Consider the following 24,453-nt stretch of genomic DNA (forward strand, 5'->3'; position numbering starts at 1 on the left):
AACGGCGTTTGTGCCCTCTGGCACGCAACAACGGAGAATCTTCTGTTTGGGTATACCGGGTTTTGCCGGAAGAGCTAGGAGATCGGTTACGACTTTTGCGACTGGCAAGAAGTATATAGCCTCGAACGCGGGGCCAGTCGATGATTCGCATCTCACGAGTATGCGAGACTAATACCTTAGCCACACGGCAAACTTAATGCATTAAACGGAACGGCATTTACTTCACCTCCTAACCAATCATTACCTCGAATGACATCGTTCTCTCCCCTGATTTGTTGAAAACAAGAGGCGTACGACTTTTTTGTGACAATTATGCAGAACATAATTGTAACAGAAAAGACGTACGCCACCTGTTTTCAACTAATCAGGGGAGAGAACGATGTCATTCGAGGTGATGATTGGTTAGGAGGTGAAGTAAATGCCATTCCGTTTAATGCATTAAGTTTGCCGTGGGGCCAGGGTATTAAATGCGATGTTATTTAAAACAAAATATGAATCGTTAAAAGTTTCGCTAGCTTATTAGTGCCTCATCACGCCTGTAATACGGGCGATATTTTGATTCAAAATGCTCGCACGAATGTCATCAGTGGTCACCGCATTCGTATACACACGACACTTGTGCTGCTAGTTATTATAAACCTTACACGCGCTGAGTTAGGCACTGCTTTTAAAGAGAAGTCCTTCAAAGTTGTGAAGGGCCCCGCCTACTTCAAAGGAGTTCTATAGCCTGCCCATACGTCACGGGTGATTAGTGAACTATGCCATGAGGGAATTTAGAATTTTTTACTCTATACTATTTCTGTGCCCAGCCGCTCCCTTGTTAAATTCGTCATTTACGACGAAGCACTAATGCTAAGCTATCATGCGATTAAATAGTATTTTCTTCGTTCTTTCTTTCTCTCATGTTTTTTTTCTTTTTTTAAATCTCATCTGGATTAATCATCTCCCGACCGCGAGTCATTAGGCAAATCGCTTTGAAGCAACGTGATGTACAACCAAATAATTTTGCTATCAGGAGTTAAACCAGTGCACCATCCATCCCCCTATAATTGGAAGGACTGTGTCGGTAATAGACTTCAGTGTTGTCCTAGCTGCCCTCGTTCTTTTGCTACCCTCTCGATCAGTTCATTTCATTTTCATACAATGTAAATATCCAAAGGAGGTGAACTATATACTGTGCGAATTGCGTGGGATATTGAGCTCCACGAATTTTGTTCTTACAATTCCCTATGTTGTACAGCGTATATGTAAGAGGGTGCCATCTTGGGGACTGCCTCCAAGGGCTGACGCACTACATCGAGAAATTCACAGCAAACAGAAAACTGCTATACACCAATACTACAACAGGAATTTGAACACTTGAAAGAAAGTTTTGGGACACACTGAAATTTATACAGATTGGTCAAAGTCTAGCGCTGGAGTGAATTCCATGATTTCTGGCACCTGCATAAGGTCACATTGTACAACAAATTTAGCTTCCAGCATCTTTACCGCAGAGGTTTATACGCCATTATCCTGGCACTTAACTACATTCTTCAAAATTGCGTGATGTCATCAATTGTATGCACAGTTTCTTTGAGCTTCATTAATGCCTGCATTTGTAGCATGCATACACAAAATATTTTTTTTGTGCAGCGGGCACAACACCTAGCCACAACGGTACAGAAAAGGCGCGATACTCATTAAAATACTATGTGCTATAGGTACCGAGCCACACAGGAATAACGGGCAATGAATTGATGGACCAGGCTGCTGCAGCTGCAATTCCAAATGACATTACTCCGTTTGAAATGCCCCTGCAAGACGTCAGGTCACCACTCAAGAAATCACTTTACACAAACCGGCAGAGGACGCACAGATATACACCACAAACCCATTTGATGTGTCATAGAATCATGGAAGCCACACAGAAAATCGTCTGTTAGGGCGCTTTACGATCAAGGTTATACGGATGGGCCATACATTCCTCACCCACACGGGTTTTTACTTTACGGGAAGTAGCAATAGGCAGGCTCCTTAGGCCATCTTCTCTATGTTGTACACAAACTCATCACATTTCCGCACCATGAAACCTGCCGTCGACAACAATTAAGAGAGTTTTATAAACACTTTTTACCTCTTCATCCAGATGCTTGGTGATGAGGCTATCATCCCCTTTGTAGGACGCTTAATTTCTTGAGGGGCATCGGGATTGCCAGCCTTTTGTAGCTTTATAGAGTGACGTTTTTATACGTTCGCACCTTTCTTTTACTAGACATCGTGTTTACTTTTAACTGGTCACATTTTCACCACTGTTTTGCCGCACTATGACATTTTGCCCATGCGCCATAAAAACTCCAAAAATCTGTCATACCCACATTTTTTATGCTGCCATCGTATAGTGGTAAGCGCTTCTCTTGTACGTCCGAAAGATATGTCCTTTGACAAGACGCCAGGATGTCGTGCCAGTGTTGCGTAATGGGTAGTGCACTTGGCCATCAATAGAGAAGTGGGTTCGAGTCCTGCAGGTTGTCTGGTTTTATTTTCGACGACTGCTCTTTCTTTCTGTCGGGCGTTGTTCGATTAATGCAGCTGTTAAAATTCTTCTGTTGCCTGGCAACTTCAAAATAAAAATTCGAAAATATACGATGGACAATATACAAACGTCCGCGCGTGTGCAGAGATGATGATGATGTTCGACGGTTGTCCAACATCAAGACTCACCTCTGCTCTATTGAATTGGTGAGTGGTGAAATGATTATGGTTGGTCCACATTACTTGATTACAGGTTTTACGGTACAGTGCTAAAGAGGCCATGATTCTACAGATACATATGCAACTGCTGAGGGCCATTGAACATGGACCTATAGTGCCTTGCGAACACGCCCGCTATGCATGCATCTTACTCATATCACGTGCTCCTGCAGCATCGGTTACTGTTTGATGTTATTTAACTTCGTAAATCATTTCACAAAACGTACAATGTACACAAATTTTAAAAGGAACGTGCACCCCAGTGTCCCGCCACCACGCATGCAAGCATGCACATTTGTGACCGTCAGCAACAGAGCACACCCAGTCTGCTTTCCAGCACCTACGGTGTCTACGGATCCTGCTAGTTCTTGGATCCCACGCTTTTTAGTACAAACCCCCTATGGGAGATGGCGCCACACTCGCAAATATTCCTTCTCCCAGCGATTGGTCACCCGGAGCTCCACCCACCTGGACCGGGCGGCAGGCGGAGCATGCTGAGCGCCCCCCTCGATTACAGACTGCCATCAATTACAGTCTGCGTGTGTTGCGTGAAAAAAAGGTCTAAAGAAGCGGCGCAATGACAAGCCCGGGTTCCGCCGTATGTTTCCTGCCTGACGACGACAGGTCGTCGGTCAGCTAGCGACCAACAGCAGGGCGCAGACGCCGCCTATGTTTACGTCTTCTTCCTTCACAAGTGTGACGCTAAGATCCACCTGAGCCGCGTACGGACGCCTCGCTGCCTATGTGATTGTGATACTACGTCTCGCGCTTGTACTTGTGCAGTGGATTTCTGTGTAGAACCTTTAGTGTGTTACTAGCGAGGGTGCAGACCGTTCTGCTCAGTGTTCAGCCATCATGAGCCATATGAGTGCGATGTACGCCACCAAGCGCCGTCGGCGGAACTCAAAGAGGTAAGAAAACCATCGCTTCCGTGACAATAACCAGCAGACGACAGAAAGGAAGAAACCCTAGCACATCAGCGGGTGTCGTCTGCTTCCGAATCTGGGGAAACATTTACAGCTCCAGCCGGCGGCTCCGTATACGGTGTCTTTCTTGAAGCGTGTGACCTGCAGGTCAGAACTGTTACAATAATGCTTCAGTGGGAGGTGAACATCGCGATTTTGTTGAATGATGGCTTAACAGCTAAAGGCGGTCTCTGATACGATGTGGGAGCACGCTAGCTGGCGTTTCAAACGACTCACTGGGTGATCTGCGGCACGCTTCTGCTGGGCGTTGGTGTGCACGCAAGGCTAGGGCAGCGGAGAGGAGAATACAGGAACCCTACGCAAGGCCACCCCGTCGCGTGTCTACTGGGCGGCTTTGGCGAATCGCAATTGATATAACGGTGTTCGGTTACTGAACGATGACAAATAAACCACTCCGTTATACTTGGTCCAAGAGACATTGTGCACGACGCAGAGAAATTGTCGGTAAAGACGGGATTTTCGATTTTTTAAATTCTGTCCGTCATTAGCATCATAACGGGAATTTGTTATTTTATTTTATTTTATTCTTCAACGAAATTAGACGGGGATTTTTGCAACACTTCGTGTGCGACGGCATCAAATTCATTTCGCTACTGCTGAAATCTTGTTCGTCATAGAGTGTACACCAACAGGAATAGTGAGAGCGAATTTGAAGAAGCTTTATATGTCTAATTAGAGGGACTATATATATATATATATATATCACCCCTCTAATCCTTCCTTTAGTAACTTCTGGCTAAGGAGAGGTTAGATTGCTACAAGTTAATATTAGTGACGCAGCCAGTGCTGCGTACAGTACAGGAAAGTATACAGTAATTGGGCTAACCTGTGCACTCATGTTCAATCACCTGTTCCGACTTGGTCGAGACTCGCGACTCCGCGCAATGTTTTCCTTTTTGCAATCAGTCAGTCAATACATCGATGAATCGGTAATAAATATTCTACTACAGTATACGCTCTCATGCGATGGAGAAGCTGTTTCTTCGTACATTACACACTGCATTATACCGTCACATTACACAACATAGCCACGTCACCACACGTTGCACATAAAGCGTGGCAGCAGAATTGTCTTCGTTGAGACCACGTCAACTCAGATTGCACGGTGACCGGTAAAGCTTACCCGGTGCTGGTGTCTTGTCAATCACACAGCAGGCGCAGGAACTAATCTGGCAAACCGCCTATGTATAAGCAACTTCCGGGGCTGTCAAAGTGCAAACGTCCCCTTCATCAACAACTTTTGAATACGCCAATATCAATTGCACTACCCGAAGCGTGTATGGTGATAACATATGTCTACGACATAGTATATTTGCAGTTGATGTTGGTTATAGTGCAGCTACGATAGCAGCAAATACGATATGATAAACAGCGAAGCATCTCGTCCTTCAAGATATGTTCGACGAGTTGGTCACTGTGCAACGAAATAAGTGCAAAATAAAATTTGATAAGACACATGAAGTTCGTTTTTCGCTGGAGTAAGTTATCCCACAGACCAAAATATTTCACGTGCTATAGGGTGGCGACGAAACGCTAGAAATTTAAAGAGAGCAGACACAGGAGGTTTCGTGCAAAAAAAATCCCGGCACAGTATTTCAACGTATTATGTCGGAAAGTATACGCTGTCGATGCTGGGTAAGATGTATCTTTCGTGCACGATACCACAGATAACGGTGTGGACATAACACCTGCGATGCGGTAACCCCATGCAATCCTCCGCATACCCACATTCACATACTGCAGTCTCCTTTACACTCAAGTTTGGTCTGATGTTGTGACATTTGTGCCTCATAGACTTAGGGTTCCTGGTTTTCGGAGTTCTTTTTGTGGCATATTCAATAATAATAATAATTGGGTGTTTACGTCGCGAGACAACTGAGATCATGAGCGACGCCACAGCGGTCGGTCTGTGGATTGCTTTTGCCCACCTGAGGGTTCTTTAACGTGCGATGAAAGCTCATCACACGGCACCCCGTATTTAACGTCCCTCGCGGAAGACGGCGTGTCTAAGCAACTTGTACCCTGCCACCAAGTTGCTGACGTCCTCGGCCGGGTTCGAACCCGCGATCTCGGGATCAGAAGGCGAACACGCTACCGACTGAGCCACCGGTGTGGCATATTCGGAGGATTCGGAGTGTATTATATGTTCCGAGGATTCGGAGTTTTTCGTTTTTTTATTTATCATATCTCTCTTAATATCGGAAGTTCGGTGAAAATCCTACATCTGTGAAACGACACATTCACAAAAAGAATGAGACGCTGAAACTGCGGAACTTGCAGACAGCGACATCTATGTCGCGATCACCTTTCGACGTGAAAACCGCGGGATCCTGGCATTCCTCTACATAATCGTTAGGCAGTTATAGTTATTCAGTTACAGTGTACCGACAGAGTTTTCTGGTCATAAGGACTTCGTGTCATATGAAGGACATGGACGTAGCACATCTCATTAACCTCACTATACATCGTCATGCATGTATTTGTTGTCGCTGTTCACACAAATTTTGTGCCACGTTCGTCCAGAGCGTTGGCACAGCGTGAGACAGATGTATTGCCCTCCTTGTTGACAACACACACAATTAACTTTCCACTAGGGCCCGGATGCTTTCCTGATCCACAAACATATTGAGTCTGAACCCATGCAGAGAGGGTATGGGCCACGTAGCACTTTCGCCACCAAAAATTCATAATTTTTGTCAATCTTTTGCCTCGACGTGTCCTGATGTTTTTCTATGACCCTATGTCACAAACTGACATCTGTCAGAGAGAAGTATATGCGCGGTGTGTACTAAGATAAAGATATTAGGACGTTGGAGTAGTTTTTCTTGATTGTCGGGAACATAGGGAACACTCCCTTTTGTCTCCACACCACGTGGGATACACATGAGTTTTCTTCACATGACCAAGTCATTTCCGAAAACTTGCGGCCTCCAAGATCGCCGGATTTGACTTCACAGGACGCTTTTTCGCCTGCATGAGGTTATCTGGAGGAAAATGTCTGATGTAGGATGGTAATCCATCAAACCGCGATTTTTCTTCAGCTGCCAACGTCTCATTTGTTTTTTTCCTCTCTAACTCTCTCCCTCCCTTCTCCCTCTGCAGTTTAAGGGCTCGTCCCGACAATTCCACTCCAGGTGATAACGGAATTTTTTTATTTTCCTTTAAAGTTAGATCACATACAGCAGATCGATTATTACAGCCGTTCTTTATCTTCTGTTTCTGTTATGTTAGATAAGTTCGCTGGAACTTTCGGATTTGAGTCATCTGCTCACTCCTAAACTTATGTATTTACTTTCGAATAGTGGGAGTTATTTCTTTGATACTCTTGAGTTGCATAGTTTGTCGACATAGTTACCATTCGGTGTGGTAACACTATACACTTGTACTCTAATATCCCATTAGACTTGCACGATGCGGGCTCAGCAGAAACTATAATACATGGGTTCCAGGTGAGCCTTCGGTGTTCCAAAATAAATGGGTAAAAAAGTAGATTTGAAATTATTTTTAATGAGAACAAGTACCAGAGAAGCAAACAAGGAGCAACTCACTCCTTTATCTCCTCCTTTTTTAAGTAATTGGTGACGTCACCGAGGCTGTCAGGGGGCGCTACAGACTATTTTGGTTGCATTTACTGGCACCAAGTAGTGCACCAATGGGGCCTTCCAAAAGAAGAGCCGCCCAATTATTTTGAGGAAGCAGGGCCGGTCAGTGTTGACATCTCGCTTGTTCAATTAGTTTCAACGCTGAGGCATTTAACAAACTGGTATTGGGACACAATTAATGGAGTTACGTTTGATCCAAATGAATACGAAAGTAGCACCGCCATACCATATACAGAAGATCTGTAACAAGATCCAGCGGTGTGACTTCATCGTGTCAGGTAAAAGAAGTATTTCACCAGGGCTTGAATACACGGTACGAGACTACATCAAAGAACACGTATACAACACTACAAGACTACAAGACTTATTATCGTCTCCACGTAAACATCTACTCTCTATCACGTCTTTCACGTCATCGCTGTTTCATTGATGCAGCGCCGTGGGCAGGATCCTGCTCTTCTACCGTAACGTTTTTTGTTCCTCTTGGCCTTGCGTTATTGGCAGCACGAGGACTTTGCTATACTCCAAACGGAGAATTCTCGAATGATACACACAGCCAGCTGACAGCGAAGCGTCACTATACGGCACCCTTGACAACAACACCTACATAGTGAAAGCCTGCTTACTCGTCGACGTGACGTAACAACTAAAAGTCAGCCAATCAGGATCGTGTTTTCAGCGGCGGTAGCCAATCGCGAACGAGCTTTCAGCGGTCGTAGCCATGGAGACGAACCACCGTCGTCTGCGAGTAGTGATTGAACGTCCCCGCGTTCTAAATGGGACAACTAAACTAAACTAAATTAAGCGCAGAACGGTACCATATCTTTCTCAAGACTGGTTTTCTGGAAAGCATGTTGCACATTTTGTCTACAGATTCAGGTCTACAGGTTCCAAGTTCGCTGCAATCATTTCCGAGTTCTTGAATTCGCAGAACGGCGATCCGCAGTAGCAGACGAATTCTGTCTTTAAATGTCCACGTAGCGAAGGAGGGAGAGGAGGCAATAAACAGGCCTTCTGCATCTAGGTGGCGTTGCCCTTGAAAACCATGAGTATCGAGACTAACTTTCGGAATGCAGCGCGTGATGCGCCATGCATGTAAATTACTTAAAAACATCGGTATTTTAAGTTAAAAAAAAACAAATTCGAGACAGAAGCGTAATGTATGTTCTGCAAAGTAATCCTACATCGTCGTGTAACAGGAATAAAATGTTTTCAAAACTGCCTTTCAAGGTACACACCCATATATGAAGGGTCCCCTTGTACTGCGTAGATCATTACTGGTATACCGTGTCCCCTTAAACAAAGTTCGGCGAACACCCCATGCATATTTAATCAATTTCGGAGCATATAAAGTAGAGAACAATTTTGTGGTTACCGTCGATTTGCTTTTCAGGCCGTACAGCGCCGCGAGGCTACATCATTTTACGATACGGGTTAATATCCTCCCACCGAGGAAGGTGATATTTCGAGCTCGAAGTTGAAAGGCGGCTCATCTTATGCAGAGAAGCAGCCACACCTCCTATTCAAGTCTTTGAAATGCCTTTCATTTTGGCTTAGATCTCTGCTTCTTTTTTTTTTTTTTTTGTTTAGAATTTGTCGCGCGCTAAATTCAACATCTGTAGGCGTTGTAAAAACGTAAAAAAAAAATGAAGAGAAAGTCTTGTATACAGTGCGGAATTCCGAAGCAATCGAGGGCGCGCAAAGAACTGATATGGAAGAACCAGAGCGTCGAACCGAACCGGAACCGAAACCGAAAACCGGAACTGACCGTAATTTCTAGCTGGAACTGAACGTGAGCTGAACCGTAATTACTAGCGCCATCTTGGAGCTGAACCGGAACCGAACCGATATAAAAAACTCGTCGGGATACCGGTTCGGTTCGGGTTGGTGTGTGGTGGGGGTGACGTGGGGGGGGGATGTGGGGATTGGCGGCACATTGCTCGGGGGGAAGGGATGCAGACATGTACAAGATACTCAAAAATGTATTTAAGATAAGATAATAAATACTGACGTTAGAATGTAATTAAGATAAAGTATAAATACATGAAAATTAATGTAATTAAGATAGAGTACCAAATACTCCAAAAAGTATTTGAATACAATGAAGATACTATTTATCCTTGATCGCAAAAAGTCACCGGTCACCATGTCAAATGCGGCAAGTCGCCGCCATGTGACATGAATCACCTAAACCCCGCGCACTACGCTAACCGCCGCAATGTGATAGAAGTCATCTAAACACAAGTCCCAAAAAGATGACAAAGAGATACCACATAACTCCACTAACTATATGTGACCCAGAACAAAGCAAACTTCTAGCATGTCTCTGCTCGCCGAGTTCAGAATTCGGCATCCCCATGTCAGGGCCCTGACTGGCCAAGGATTAGTACACACGGGGCAAGATCTCCAAATGGGGACTTCCAAGAAGGGCCAATGTCCGGGTCAAGTCCGAGGGACTCAAGAAATTTCCACTGAACAAGCAAGATAATGGAAAGACGAGACACAGAAAGTCTGAGAGGGGGATCCAAAATATGTAATTAGAGTATGGAGTAGAAAATACCATAAAATGTATTTTAAATAGAGTACAAATACACAAAACAAAAAGTATTGAGTAGAGTACCAAAATACCGCAAATTGTATTTAAAATACAGTATTTTAAATACAATACTCCAAATACGTACAAGTCTGGATGAAAGGGGGGTTCTGTTGGTAGAAAACCAGAAATAAATGCATAAAAAACGTAACTAAGAGATCTTGTATCATTTTTAGTGGCTACCTATAATTTTGTAGCATATCAGAACCTCGAACCGGTTCCGAAGCGGTTTACGGCCTCTGAACCGGTAAATCGAACCGATATATGTGAACTCCTGAACCGAACAGGAACCGAACCTTTATGGCCGAACTCGAACCCGAAACAAACCGAAAAACATTTAGCTTCGACGCTCTGGGAAGAACGGTTGGGGAGCTGGATGTCTATGGCTTGCAAGGTTCGCAGAAAGGACCTATGTATACGTGGGGGAGGTATATAAGGGATGCAACGGAGTACCCGTTCAAACAAGAACAGGAAAACAAGAAAAAAGAATAAGAAGAGACAGATTAAGACAGTGTTTCTTTCGACCACTCCAAAGAAGAAATCCAATAAGACCCACGCGTAAGAACACTCGGGGATCTTTAAAGCGATAGGTTTATATACGGCTATACCACCCTGTTGGCCTCCGTCCGTACTTTTTTTGAGTACCACATGACAATGACGACGTGACCAAACATTTATCGCCAGTGGTGGCCGTCTAAAGCTCTTGCGTTTAGACGACTTTGACAGAATGCGTCGTCGCCTGTGGCGTTGATCAGATTGATCAGTAGATAACACAGTCATAGGTAGGCGACGATAATTTTTGCACGACTACGAATGTATTTAGATTTAGCGACGTTGTTGCCTCGATTTGGTTCAGCTCGAGAAAAAGCAATACTGGTGGCAAACAATAAGGTCCACCGGGAACCTTCCCCGGTAAAGCCTATGACCAGTCTTACCCTTATTCTTGTCAACCGCAAATATGTGATGAAAATGTAATGGCGAGTTTCAGCGTTTTTTGCAACTTCTTGTAACCTGTTCTTTCGTATGCATGTACGACTCAAAGGGCGAGGGGATACCCTTCATTATAGCCAGCACTGAGGGTCAGATTTAAAGCCTCTGCCGGTGATCTAACACGTATACACGATGGTAATTAGCCGAGGCAGGAGTTGTTTCATTTCCATTGAGATCTAACGCCCGTCAATCTTTCGTATGCCAGGAGTGTACAGGGCATAGTGTGTGGAAGCCGGAATGAAGCAGTCACTACGCACTCTGCATTCCTTTGACGAACAATATCAAATACAATGGTGACATCACATATAGTTCACACATTATGGTGAGAATTTTGGATGCCCTATATCACCCGATTCGTTCGTGAGCACGAGGTTCACGGGGCGATGATCTAATGTGCCATTCACCGCTGTTACCAAGGGTTGAAAAACTGATACCGTGGTATTGGAAATGGGCGGGCAGAGTTTTGTTGTGCAAAATATACTAACCACAGATTGCAGTGTTGGCGCTTCCACTGAAGCGGGGAGAATCCAAAGATTCTTCCACGCCCTGGAACATCCGAAGGCTATCGTGGAGGAGACACTGTAGCTGCTGTGATGAAGCTGGAGTGTCATGCAACACGCATAAGCATAAGTTAACAGTTAAATAAACTAGGAGTAAAATAACATTATAATTAATATTAACACATGGTAGACCTGCGAAACTCCTGCATTTCAGCCGAATACTGGCCAGGATAGCTTGCCGAATGTTCCACCCTGTCCCTCTTGGAGTTCAGACACCGATTATGTCGTGTACCGCATAAAGTTCCAAAGCGTTGCGCGCACGCAGCCGGAAATGTCTACGTCGCCGGCAAAACATTGTTATCAGTAGCGGTACAGCATGACAGATGTTCCACGACACCCCACAGCATTTTATAATGGGGATTTCAACGCACACAACACCGCAAAGGAGAGTCAGAATTCAGATACAATGGGACTGTTATTCGGCAACCTGACTGAAGAACACTGCGCCTTTGTTAATGAAGGATTTTTCCGCTTATACACCCATTCGGGGTTCGCAGAGACGTTCGGTTCGGTTCGGTTCGGTTGGACGTCACACTTTGTTCGGCGGACATCACCAGGAGCTCGCGATTGGTGACAGGCATGGTACCAATGGGTAGTGACTATGTCATGCTTCTTGGTCATACATCCAGGTTTTTGAGGCACTGCGGTACGTATACCGGGTGTTTCAGTTAAATCCCTGGGCTAAATAGTTCGCGAACGGGTGGACCAATCGAAGAATTTTCTTTTTTACAAGTATCTATCCGATACCGGCTACAAGCTGCGCACATTACTGGACCAATTAACAAATTAATTACTGCAACAAATGACCAGCTTCGGTGGCAGATTTTTCTCAAAAAGGTGTCCACTGAAGGTCCCAAAAGGGGTAGTAATCATTTTAACAACGACAGCGCCCTGCTTTAGAAGTTACGTTTTTTCACGAACGTCATTTGAATTTTTATTTAAATAATGAGCGCCTCCCACTCATTCACACGGTGCGCAGCTTTTAGGTGGTATCAGACAGATACTTGTAAAAAAGAAAGTTCTTCGATTGGTGCACCCGTTCGCGAATTATTTAGCCCGGGGATTTAACTGAAACACCCTATAGGACTGGGAAGCTGGTGGCCAACTTACAGCGATCGTATGGAAGATAAAATATATTTGCCTATATAATATTGTGCCACTGCCGAAACATCGACCGTTCTTTTAAACGTCTCACAGTATATTATTACGTTTGTGTTAATTTACCCACTAAATAAACTAGTTTTTATTAACTTCCCTGTAATCTGTTGTCCTTGTCTTATTATTTTACTGTTATTCAACTTCGCAGTCGTCTGATATATCAACCTCTGTAACTTCTCTCTCTCTCTGTATATATATATATATATATGAACACAGACACAGAAGACCAGGGCTAAACGCTGACCACATTGGAAGTGCGCAGAATTAAAAGTATCGTCTGTCACCACCAGAATCGTCTTCCCAACCGCAGTTGGAAGTCCACTTGGGCATCACTGTCACTCTGCATACCTGTTACTCATATGTTTGGAACACCTGATTTTTTTTTTTTTTTTTTCATTCACCGGTTTCCCAGCAAAGACCCCTCCGATTACTAGCAGTAAATGACGGAACAGAAAGCCAATTTTGGGTATGACTTTTGTGTTTTGATTTTAAAACGTAACGGTAATAAATAATAATAGTAAGAAAATTATAGTCAATAAATACTAAAAAGTACATGCAAATAGATCATAATAAATAAAACCGCACGATAGATTTGAGACGAAGTTATTGCATGACGAATGCCGCTATGTACTACAATTAATGCATAGCTCCATGTTTTCCGCACCCGGCATCGTGAACACAAAGACAATTAATCTCGCACTTCTTCGTGTCAGGAACAGGCGGAACACTGCGATTAGCCCACTAACAACCAGCCTAATTGTGCTGTCGGGTGTAAATATGCGCGAGTGATAAGTGTCACTTCTGTGTCCGACGAAAAGTGGCAGGTGTGATATACGGCTGCGTCAGGTGTGTAAAGCGAGGCGAAGCACTCTCATTGGATGCTTTGTACACAGCTTCATGTATCGCCGAGTCTTGTATTATTGCAACTGCTATAGAAATACAGTGAGTGAAGCGCACCACCTGCTAATATTGCTACACTGGGGTTTACCTGTCTACGTGCTTTCCAGAAATACTGGGACGGATCTGATACTTGGAATTGTATAATTTCATGTTTGGTGTTTGTCTTCTTGAAAAATGTCGCAACTCTGATGCAGAAACGCATCTTTGAGAAAGTACTTTCTAGCCATTCCACCGGCACCACAAAATCAATCAATATATCACTTCATGTCTTTCTTTGCTGCTAGAGGACACAGCCGAAGGCAAATGACGATCAAACCCGGAAAGCAACTGGATCACAGTGTTGCTAGGTACAACTAGGGTAACTCATGTCCGTTGAAATTACATTTTAAATTTTGATTAGAATATGTTCAATATGCACTGGGTATGCATCTTGTACATGAAATTGAATTGCGCGTATACAGGGTGTTCCAGAAAACGTGTCATTGAATTATAATAATAATAATAAAAAAAAACTACGCCACCTAGAATCATGCGGTCAACGGCGTTTGTTCTTACTGTGTTTTTGCCACCTCCTGATCTGAATTTCATGTAGCGTAAGTTTTATTATGTAAATTTTTGCGAACTGAACTCGGAAATTTGCCAAGTATAACAGGTCACTTGTTCACCCCACCAATGTGAAGAGCGTGCCGAATTTACTCAAATTCATGATACTTGACAGGGATATTGAGGAGCTATCCCATCGGAGAAATTAGCCGAACATCATGCTTTCCGGAGTACCCAGAGCATAGCGATCGACGACTTTTGAGCGCAATCGTTGCCAGTCCGACGAAAGGAGGTTGCAAGCCCACCCCACAGAGGGATAGTAGGAAAAGATAACGCAGGCATGGCTTATCGCATCCGGCTTCCGCTGAGATCATGCCTCCCCTCTCACAATTTCAAGAACTGTCACTTTTTCTACTATCCCTCTGTGGGCTGGGGTTGCAACCTCCTTTCGTCGGACTGACAACGATTGCGCTCAAAAGTCGACGAGCGCTATGCTCTCGGTGCTCCGAAAGCATGATGATCGGCTAATTTTTCCGATGGGATAGCTCCTCAATATCCCTGTCAAGCATCATGAATTTGAGTAAATTCGGCACGCTGTTCTCATTGGTGGGGTAAAAAAGTGACCTTTACTTATAGGGCAAATTTCCGAGTTCAGTTCGCAAAAATTTACATAAAACTTACGTTACGTGAAATTCACATCAGGAGGTGGCAAAAACACAGTATCCGTGTCGATTATCATGAACCTGAGTAAATTCGGTTACGCGCTTCACACTGTTGGAATAAAAAAAGTGATATTTATCTGGCAAATTCCCGACTTCAGTTCGCAACAATTCAAATGATAAAACTTACGTTACATCACATTCACATCAGGAGGTGGCAAAAAACATATAAAAACAAATGCCGTTGACCGCATGATTCTAGGTGGCGCAGTTTTTTTAAATTTTAATTCAATGACACGTTTTCTGGGACACCCTGTAGACTTCAACCACCAGCACCAGCGCAACGATTAACACACTAATTGTGCCTGTACACTTCTGCAATTCAAACAGCAGATGTGATCGAAAACAATAAATAAAAAAAGTAGGCCCGTAACGTTGTGCTTCTACGCGCGAACGCTGTCCAAGCTATTGAGGTTTCTTCCTCGCATAAAAACAAAGAAAACGCACTGTCGTCTTGCATTTAAATGTCCGGAGGGTCACGATAATTGTTCCTCGAATAAAGTAAGCGTTTGACGACGACGACAATGGAATTAAGCACGCATTTCTTTACGGTGATCACCACAGGATTGAGCCACGCAGTCGTGTGGGAAAGACGCTGGACTCAAATTACGCTTAATGGCAGCTTTGTATGCTTCATGTATGTTAGAGGAAGTCGTCGTCGTATCGCCTATATATTGACCTGGATCTGGGTTAACTATTACGCTGCACGACCGAGAGAAACGGGACAAAAATATCAACAAAAAAATTCACTTAATCTTTCATACGGTCCTCTTGAGTTCAGCGGGCCACAGCTTCCGGGCTGCGTCAGCAGCACTATAGACTAAACTTCAGATAGCATGGCAACAGAACGCCACCCTATAATGACCTAAAGTGCGAAAGAAAGATTCCTGCGGATTTGAACGTTGAACACCAGTTTCTCTAGCGACAGGGGTCCTTCTAGAGGCGTCTGTTCCAGTAAAATGCAGTAGAAATATAGAAATCATATGAAACAGGCGAACTGGTGGTTTCGATGTACTATAACTATATGGTGAGCTATGGGTGAACCGATGGCCATGGCCATATGAATGGCACGATGTCCATACTGTTCGTGTTGTGTCTAATTTTGTTCACAATCTCATGGTGCCTGCTATGGAACATAGTAATTATGGAAACCAAGGTCACAGGACCCTTCATTTCAAATTAGCTCCGGTAACCAACACTACACTCTTGGTCCCTCTGTGACCATATATCCAGGGCCTGCGAGAGGGCAGGGGGGTCAGCCAGGGATGGCGCCCCCGGGCCCGGGCTTCTTCAGGGCTCCGCAGGGTCTAAGACCCGTGGTAATCACATGAAGTAGAAATACAGAAAACAAGTGGACTGGGTACAAAAGACTCCTTATTTTCTGTGTTCGTGTTGTGTACCTGGCTTCCCTTTGGATTTTCGTTGTAAAGTGGAAATACTTAGACTATGTTATCGAGGCGTGAGGAGGTGTCCAGAGGGGAGGGCCTTGCGGGGCCCGTAACTTCTATCGCCGGCCCTGATCATATCACGTCAGAACACCTTAGAGGCATTGTGACTATCCAACACCGGAGATGCTCTGAAAGGGTGGCACTCCAAAGTTACTTGTTGTAACTGGAAGTTGCTATTCATACTTTGTATTACTGGTCTATTTTGTCCTTGCAAACGAATTGCACAGCTACCGTGGCATCCGTCTCGTGCTGCACAACCAGAGTTGTACGTAACGCGTTACTAGTAATTGCGTTACTGGTAATCAATTACTTTTTCAGTAATTTTTAACGTAATCAATTAATTTTGTGAGCAAGTAATTTTCCAAGTAATCCGATTACAATTACGGTAACCAATTACTGAGTAATTGATTACTTCTTTAACCTTCTGTCAACAATGGCAACCCTTAATTTTCAGCAAGCCAATCTGTTCTTCTGTTCCACCACCAGTTCGACTGAAGCAATGACGCAGAGGTCACTGTGACGGCCGTCTCTAGTCCACACGTGTTATACACACGCGTTATTACCACAGTAATATGATACAACCGCGATAATATGATGATATGATAATATTACAACCGCGACCTACTAGAGCAACAGTAAAATGGGTGACTGTATTGATAAATTGTGGGGGCTGAACATAACAACAGTAACAAAACGAAGTCGAAGATTCGATGTTGTTTTGAATGTATGTATAAATCTGTAATAAACGCGTGTATGTGTTTTGTATGTTGCTTTCAAATGTATTTGTGAATTTCACTTATCATATATGTTGGTGTCTCATATTAGAATTTGCAACAAGAGCTGCATGGTTGCATTCACTGCAGGCTCGTTGGCTTTGCTATGGCCCACAATTTAAAAGTAACGGGAAAAGTAACGCGTTACATTTTTAATCGGTAACGTATTACATTTTTGATGAAGTAATTTGTAACGGTAAAGAATTACTTTTCGTGCAGCAGTAACAGTAACTGTAATCGATTACTTTTTTCGAGTAATTAACGTGTACAACTCTGTGCACAACACACGTCATTTCCGGTCACGTTGGCCCAATCGAATATATGTTGTTGGTGGTATAGGAACAGTTATCGCCGAATTTTCAAAAGCCCGTGAGGTGGCATCACATTACGTTCTGTGCTCGAATGCAACCACCACATTTATTTTCCAAGTACCACATACGCAGCAAAAATGAATGCTGCAGCCAATGCGGAGTGGCTTTCCTCGTATTAGGCCTCATTTACTACGCGCAAGAATAAAAGCCGAATTAACATATCGCTGCGGCGACTGCCTTTGTGCACCTTAAATGAAGAACCTTGACATGTTTCAATAGAGTGCGTCTCTCCATTCGTGAGCACGGGCATTTTACCGTGGACAATGCCCGTTCGGCATGTGTATCAAACACGGCTGACGTATTTCAAGCATAATCAGAGGAAGGCAAAATGGGACTGCGTATCAATCCTGCGGCGAAAATGGTAGACAAAAGGAGAGAGCGGAAATATGTTTTCGAAACCCAAGACTTGATGTCTGGTTCCGTACGGATGCGTGGACTAACTGCTGCTGCTGCACATGCTTCAGGTACTATGGGGCGAAAGAATACATAAGAGAATTGCAGCGGTGTCTCGCATTTCATCATGCAGAAACGGTCTCGACTGTATTCTCTCCTGCCGCCTGCTGCGCCTGTAGTCAGCCAAACATTCAATGTGCTAGAGCAGTTGAAGACGTGTGTGCAAATTATGTAATAAATGATGATAAGAAGAAACTTTGAAACCTTCTTTATTCTTGCTGTACGCTATCGCCAGATTAATGAAACGTGGAATACATGCTATGTTGCGGGCTGACGTGAAATCATTCCGCTGTATTGTTTGCCGTTATTGCAGATGCCTAAGTTACCAATAAAGACACAGACATATATTTAATACAAAAATCTCGAGCAATTCAACGATGGAATAGTAATTTATGCTTCAACAGTTCTACGACGTGGCATCGTTCCTTGTTTGTCATCTTCATAAATCGGTAGTGCTTTTGTGAGTTTCTTCCGTTTACATTTTCTGGCCATGAGGAGTTACTGTCAAGCCAAGGACTTAGATGTGTAGTATCGTTATTCACGCATCTTATCATTTCATCTCATAATTACTAGTGTGCTCCGGAGTACTGAGCCACAAAGTAAGTATGGTAAATTTCCTCACTCGTCGTCATTACAGGTATTTGTTGTTGTTCTTCCGTTGAGATAAAGGAAAGCTGAGAGGAGGAAAGCATGTCGCGATTTTCTTCAGCACTTGCTTTAGCACTTTTCGGTGTCACTTTTTGCGGGATAAAGCACATAGTGCGACGTGAAATTCTACGACAATTAATATCGTGTGGATTGCTGAATAGTGAGTCCGCGCACAGTATAATTAGCAACCAGCGATGCGGAGCAACAAAAACAAAGAAACAATGGGGAAAAGAAACGCCGCGTTACATGAAGTCTGTCTACTTGGACTGTTATGCGTGTACGGGCAATGGAAAACGGGGGGATATGTTTAATGCTGATAAAAACAGGAAAGGAAAGCTTAGTCATGATGAGGGCTTGCTATTCCCAAAAGCAAAGATAAACAAACAAAAAGGAAGAAGAAGAAACAGAGACGCAGAAAATTATGGAGAAATACAGAAAAAGGCAGCTCCTTCACGCTGTACAGACGGTGATGTAGGAGGCATCATTGATATGGAAAACTGTATCATTGCTGTTGACTTTGAACAGCTACCGTTTTTTTTTTTTTTTTTTTTTTGTAATCTAATCTAAGCACTAGTCATAACACAGCGACGAAATAAGACAACATACACACTTTTTCGATTCCCTGTTTGCACCGCGATGCAACTGTCGCTTTGAGCGGCGCGCAGACGTGGACAGATGGAGAGAGGAAGGAAGGAGTGGGAGTCAGGTGGGGAGGGGGTTAGTATGCGTCCTGGGACGACTTCAGTGGAACTGTGCCAGCATTCGTCTGGAAAGTCTGCTGGAAAACCCAAGGAAAACCTCACATATCACAGCCGGTGGTAGGATTCGAACCCACACCCTCTCAGTCAACAGCAAGACCTTGGAGCCCCCACCAACGACCGGATGCTTGCATCCAGTCGACCATGCCTCCAGTATTAACATGTTCAACGTGGAATTGCGAAATTGGTCACTGTGTCTATGTCGATGACGTAACTAGTCAGAGATGCAGCAATCCGGGACCTCGTCTACGCGTCTGTGCACGTATTGCGAGATTACATCGCCCTGCCTATAATGGCAACTCATCTGCGCAGATGATTGGGGATATTGGCGAGAGTTCCACCTGGTGGATCAATCTCCCCGTCCATCCCCATCGAGATGATACCCGCCGGGAACATCTGCTCGTGTCGTGATCTCATATGGAAAACACACGAACGCGTTCGGCGCGCTAGGAAGAGGGTACAAGAACCCCCTGTATCCACTGTACATAGGTCTGTCAGACACTCCCAGATATGCGCGTCCCAGCTTCCACAATAGGGGGAAGTTTGTCAAACAGTCATGCAAACGTGGCCAATCGAAGTGGTGAAAGCATTACAGGCATAGTTTGATCCTAACCTAAACCTATCCCAACCTAACATAACCTAGCATAACATAACGTAATGTAACATAACCAAACCAATCTATAAACCTAAAGATAATCAGACGGGTACCTATCTTGGGTACCATTTCAAAATACTGTATATAAAATATTTTGGTAGTATTTTAGTATCTTACTCAGTAGTTTTGCCGAAAAGTAATTGTACTCTGTATTAAAATACTGTTTCTTTCCTACTCAGTACTCTACTTACGTTTCGTTTGTCTCATTCTTTTCATGCCACGTTGAGATTTACAACAAAGTACCCGTTCTTCCAATGTTCTTTTCTTTTCAATGCATTGGAGGAGCTGGTGGTAGCATATGCTACATCCGAGCAGTATACATCCGGACGCCGGCTCTGCTGTCCGGGTGTTTTCCCTCGCTATTCCTCTGACGGCAATTCCCTGTGTAGTCGACCCAGGGAGTAGTCGGCCACAATTCCCTGTGTAGTTCCCAGTAAACGCAGGGAAAACACCGCGACAGCACAGCTGGCTCCTGGATTCGAATCCGGGTCTCCTCAATGTATTGCGGAGAAGGGCAACAACTTATTGACCACCCACAGGTTATTTTTCGAAGAAAGAGAGGAAGGTTGACTGAGAAACACTAGTGGAATACATATCCTACAAGGAGCCAATACGTGCTTAAATAAAAAGAAAGAAAAAAAAACAGCAATCATTTTCCTGACGAATACTCAAGTATGTACCGTACTATGATAAATACTTTTTAATGTATTTACTGCTGTATTCTATAATTCCTTTTCTTTTCCAGCTATGTGTGCTATAATTTAAGCACACCCCTTATCCCATCAGTACATACTATTGTATGATAAATATATTTTTATATCGTGTCTGGTGTGCGGTCTCGTGGTGGTGTCTCGGGGTAAGAAAATTTTTGGAATCTCTGAACATTCATCGTGATGATAACGCATGTAACAGTCACAAAGGGCCACTACCTGATTGCTACAAGGTCATGACTAAGCTATAAGTAGAACTCGGATGGCGTACCTATAGAGTCACTCTAGGCGTACAGTTCTTGTTTCATTCTGATGATGATGCCGGAACAGGCATCGAAACGTCATATTACATTTTGTTTCATTGTTGCGTTAAGCCAGTGTGTGTAAGTTTTTCGTCTTAACCTGCGATGTTAAAGAAAATATGCATATTTCGTGCTCTTTCCTCGTGTATGTATGGGGCTCAGCCATATACGAAGTTATTTTTTCGTGCATATCCAACGCCCCCCAATCAATCCCTCTGTGTCCTATGACGGAAAAAAGCGAAAGGTAGGACTGCATTGGAGAAACGCTTTCATTTTGTGATCCAATAACACCAAAGTGTGCTGCTCTGTTTACTTTATTTTTGCTGCCTTCTTTTTCAGAGGGGTTTCGTATATCTTCACATGAGTCTTGTTGGAAATTATCATTGTGGATGGCATTGGGGATCCTTAGCTTCCAAGCACCTTGCGTCATATGTTTTAAAGAACCCCAGAGGGTCGAAATCATCCGCAGTCATTCCGTGCGGTACGTGCAGCATGTCCACGCACAAATTAACGCTGCTACTCCCAGTTTACTCCAATTATATACTCCCATTGTTTACTCCCCGTTTATTATACCGATTTTGGCACACCTTCCCCCTCTCATCTTTTCGGTTTGGTTTGGTTTGGCACAAGAAATATCTCCTGAAATACAAGAAATATTTTTCCTGTGCTGTTAATGCCGACATTCTCTAACAAGTCATTCCATTGATACCACAGGTGATCATGATCGCGGCAGCCTTGCCAGTGCTTCGTGATCGCACTCATGATCGCGATCATCAGGCTTTGATAAGGCACTGCGATCATGATTGCGCCTACCTATGATTGATATAGTATACGGACCATATAGTACCACACGGAGAAACAATAGTGAGTTTTATTGCATCGTTGGCTATCGCCTTTGCGTATACGTCAGGAATAGCGTGGTGGTTCTGGCGCGCTGCGCGCGAAGCTCTCTTTATCTTCCGCGCATGCGCAGAACCACCAACACTGTCCCTTACGGTCGCGAAGGCGATAGAGTACGATGCACTAACAAAGATGCACATGATGCACTAACCCTCACTATAGTAAAGGTTTGTTCCGACATATAACAACGCGCTAATATAGCACCACAAAACAGCGCGCAAAAACAGCGCTCACTATTATTGGACGGTTCACACTTGCAAAGCGGAGCTAGGGCTGTTATTTAGCGGAAGTTCCGTGGTCGCTTCTGGTCTCTCTATAATCATGACGCCTCCGGGGTTGGACAGCATGCGGATGAACCAATGCGATCGCCGTGCCGTGAAACGCGGAAGCGAAACAACTCCACGACTTCCGCGACGTCATCGCTGAAGAGCCTCCTCATTGGCTAACACGAATGTAGCGCTAACATTAGCGCTGAAAGAGTTGACATGAGCTCAACTCCGGCGAGCGCTAATTGTTAGCGGTTTGGAGCACTGCGAGGAGGAAAATATCGCGCTATTTTCTAGCGCTCTATAGCAAATCGCTATATGTCGGAACAGGCCTTATCTCTCCATCCAAACCCTATCTTCAACGCACGTATAAGGTCAATGCTGCGAGCCGCTCGTAATATAATTAGAAACCTTCGTCCGTTTCCTCTTTCCCGGCGTCGCCTTATCGGAAAATAAAGCAGCGGAGAGCTAAGATTTTGGGCTAATATAATTATTCGTTCGGTGGTACCCGTTCATGCCCCACCCTGAGTCCCGAGTGCGTTCGCAGAACATAGCCTACCTCGGAATGGATAATCAATGGCAGCAGTCAGCAATTAGGGTTCGCCTGGCGAGACGAACAGCGTCTCAGATTGATGGATTGATTCTGCCTTTTGTTTATCTCTCTCTCTCCTTTTTACTATCTTTCTGTTTTTGTACTCCAGCGTTGTTGGAAGGGAACGTGGAACGCTCTAGGGCGTGTACCAGGGAAGAAGACTCGATGGACGTTCCTCCGTTGGGAGACGGTTTTTATCTTTCTTCACGTGAGAGTTTGGCGAAGTTTATCCGCTCCGTGCAGGGAGGGGCATAGTATATGCGCCAAAAATGATTACATCAACTATAAAGGAAAGTGAGTACGCGATAAAGATTTGGAGCTTTGTACGTGCATGTATAAGTATGTTTGCGTTGATACATTCGGTGATGCAAGCAACCTGCACGAGCGGCCGGCGTTCTGCCTGCTGGCGACACTACAATGGTACAGGAATTTCACATTTCTTTCTTTGCTGAAATGCTCATATTTCGATAATTTTGTGCACTCTTAACCCATTATATTAACCCATATGCACTGAGGTATTGCAATCCCCGCGGTGAAACACCTGATCCCATCATCATGCATTTAAATGTTGTTGTTGTTGTCGTTTGTGGACTCTTGGCATGGGCGCACGCAATCTTCCGGAAATTTCACGTAATATTTGTCACAATTTGTCACGTAATTTGTACTATTTCCTCAGTTTACACGAAGATGGTTTTGAATGTTACATGGAGAAGTTGCATGTTCCCAACCGATAAATTGTCTCTTAGCGCCGCATCATTTACGCCTAAGTTAACGCGCCTGATGATATACGTGAGCTTTCTTCATAACGCTTCCTCATCTTTGCTTATGATTAAGGAAGGAAAGTGGTAGATTTATTGCGACGGTTTGAACATTGTCTAAGAAAACTGTCATGTTAATTACGCCGAACTACTTCCTACATTGCATTTCTCTCTCTTTGTCATGTCAGGGCCGGAGAGCGAGGACCTGCATTGACCACGCTGTGCGTGCCACAATATCTTTCCAAGGGGTGGCAGATCATTGGAAATCTCGCGAGTCCCTATGCGGCTTATCCTATGCGGCTTATCCTATTCATGCTGTCTAACCTGGAGGATGTTAGATGACTGTTAAAGGAGCCAGAACGGCAACTTTTCCTGAGTTTTGCGTATGTTTGCTCACGAGAGACAGTAAGCCATCATAAGCCATATCCTTCGAGACAGTAAGCCATATATAACTTGTATAACTGCTCGGTACTTGCACACTGAGTGAACAAGCAGCAAGAAAAACGAAGACGAGAGACGATGACAAGGACAAGTGCAACAACTGTCATCGTCTCTCGTCTTTGTTCTTCTTGCTGCTTGTTCACCCAGCTTTGTTCAACTTCCTCTCTTGGACAACTTTCACATATAATACCCCGAAAGCACGGACGGATACAGAAAGTTTATTTACATGTTATGCAGACGTGAACGAAAGGTCATTGTATGTATGATACGCAGTGGAACATACAATGCTGAATGAAATATGCAATAATATATGCAATATTACAGTCGACAACATTACAGCCTACAACGTCACAACGAGAACAATCAATATATAGAATACTATAACACTGAACACTGTGCTACCATGCACATACAGAAACAGTGACGCTGCTGTCTGTATATTACTGCAAAATTGCAGTACAACCAACCAGGGTAGTAGGGATGTTTTACGATGCACTGAAAGAGATGACCATATTTCGAACAATGAACACGTTTTGTGCATCCCACACTGAAGAAAAGGGAATGAGGCCTATGTCGTGCAGCTCGCAGGTCAAG

At 44.0% G+C, this 24,453-nt stretch overlaps 1 protein-coding gene across 3 annotated transcripts in view; it reads left to right on the forward strand.

Moving 5' to 3' along the window:
• LOC135400782 (aryl hydrocarbon receptor-like) overlaps positions 1-24,453 on the forward strand; it is a 291,269-nt gene that overhangs the window by 173,289 nt on the left and 93,527 nt on the right. The window contains exon 1 of one of the 3 annotated variants that reach the window (XM_064632696.1): positions 3,111-3,644. The exons of the other annotated variants lie outside the window; for them this stretch is intronic. Coding sequence (XP_064488766.1) covers positions 3,589-3,644 — 56 coding nt within the window. The 5' untranslated portion in view covers positions 3,111-3,588. Of the gene's footprint in view, positions 1-3,110; positions 3,645-24,453 lie in introns of those variants that run through there. 3 annotated transcript variants of the gene reach the window in all.

The sequence above is a fragment of the Ornithodoros turicata genome, chromosome 7 (assembly GCF_037126465.1).
Source record: "Ornithodoros turicata isolate Travis chromosome 7, ASM3712646v1, whole genome shotgun sequence".
In the NCBI taxonomy this organism is placed as follows: Eukaryota; Metazoa; Arthropoda; class Arachnida; order Ixodida; family Argasidae; genus Ornithodoros; species Ornithodoros turicata.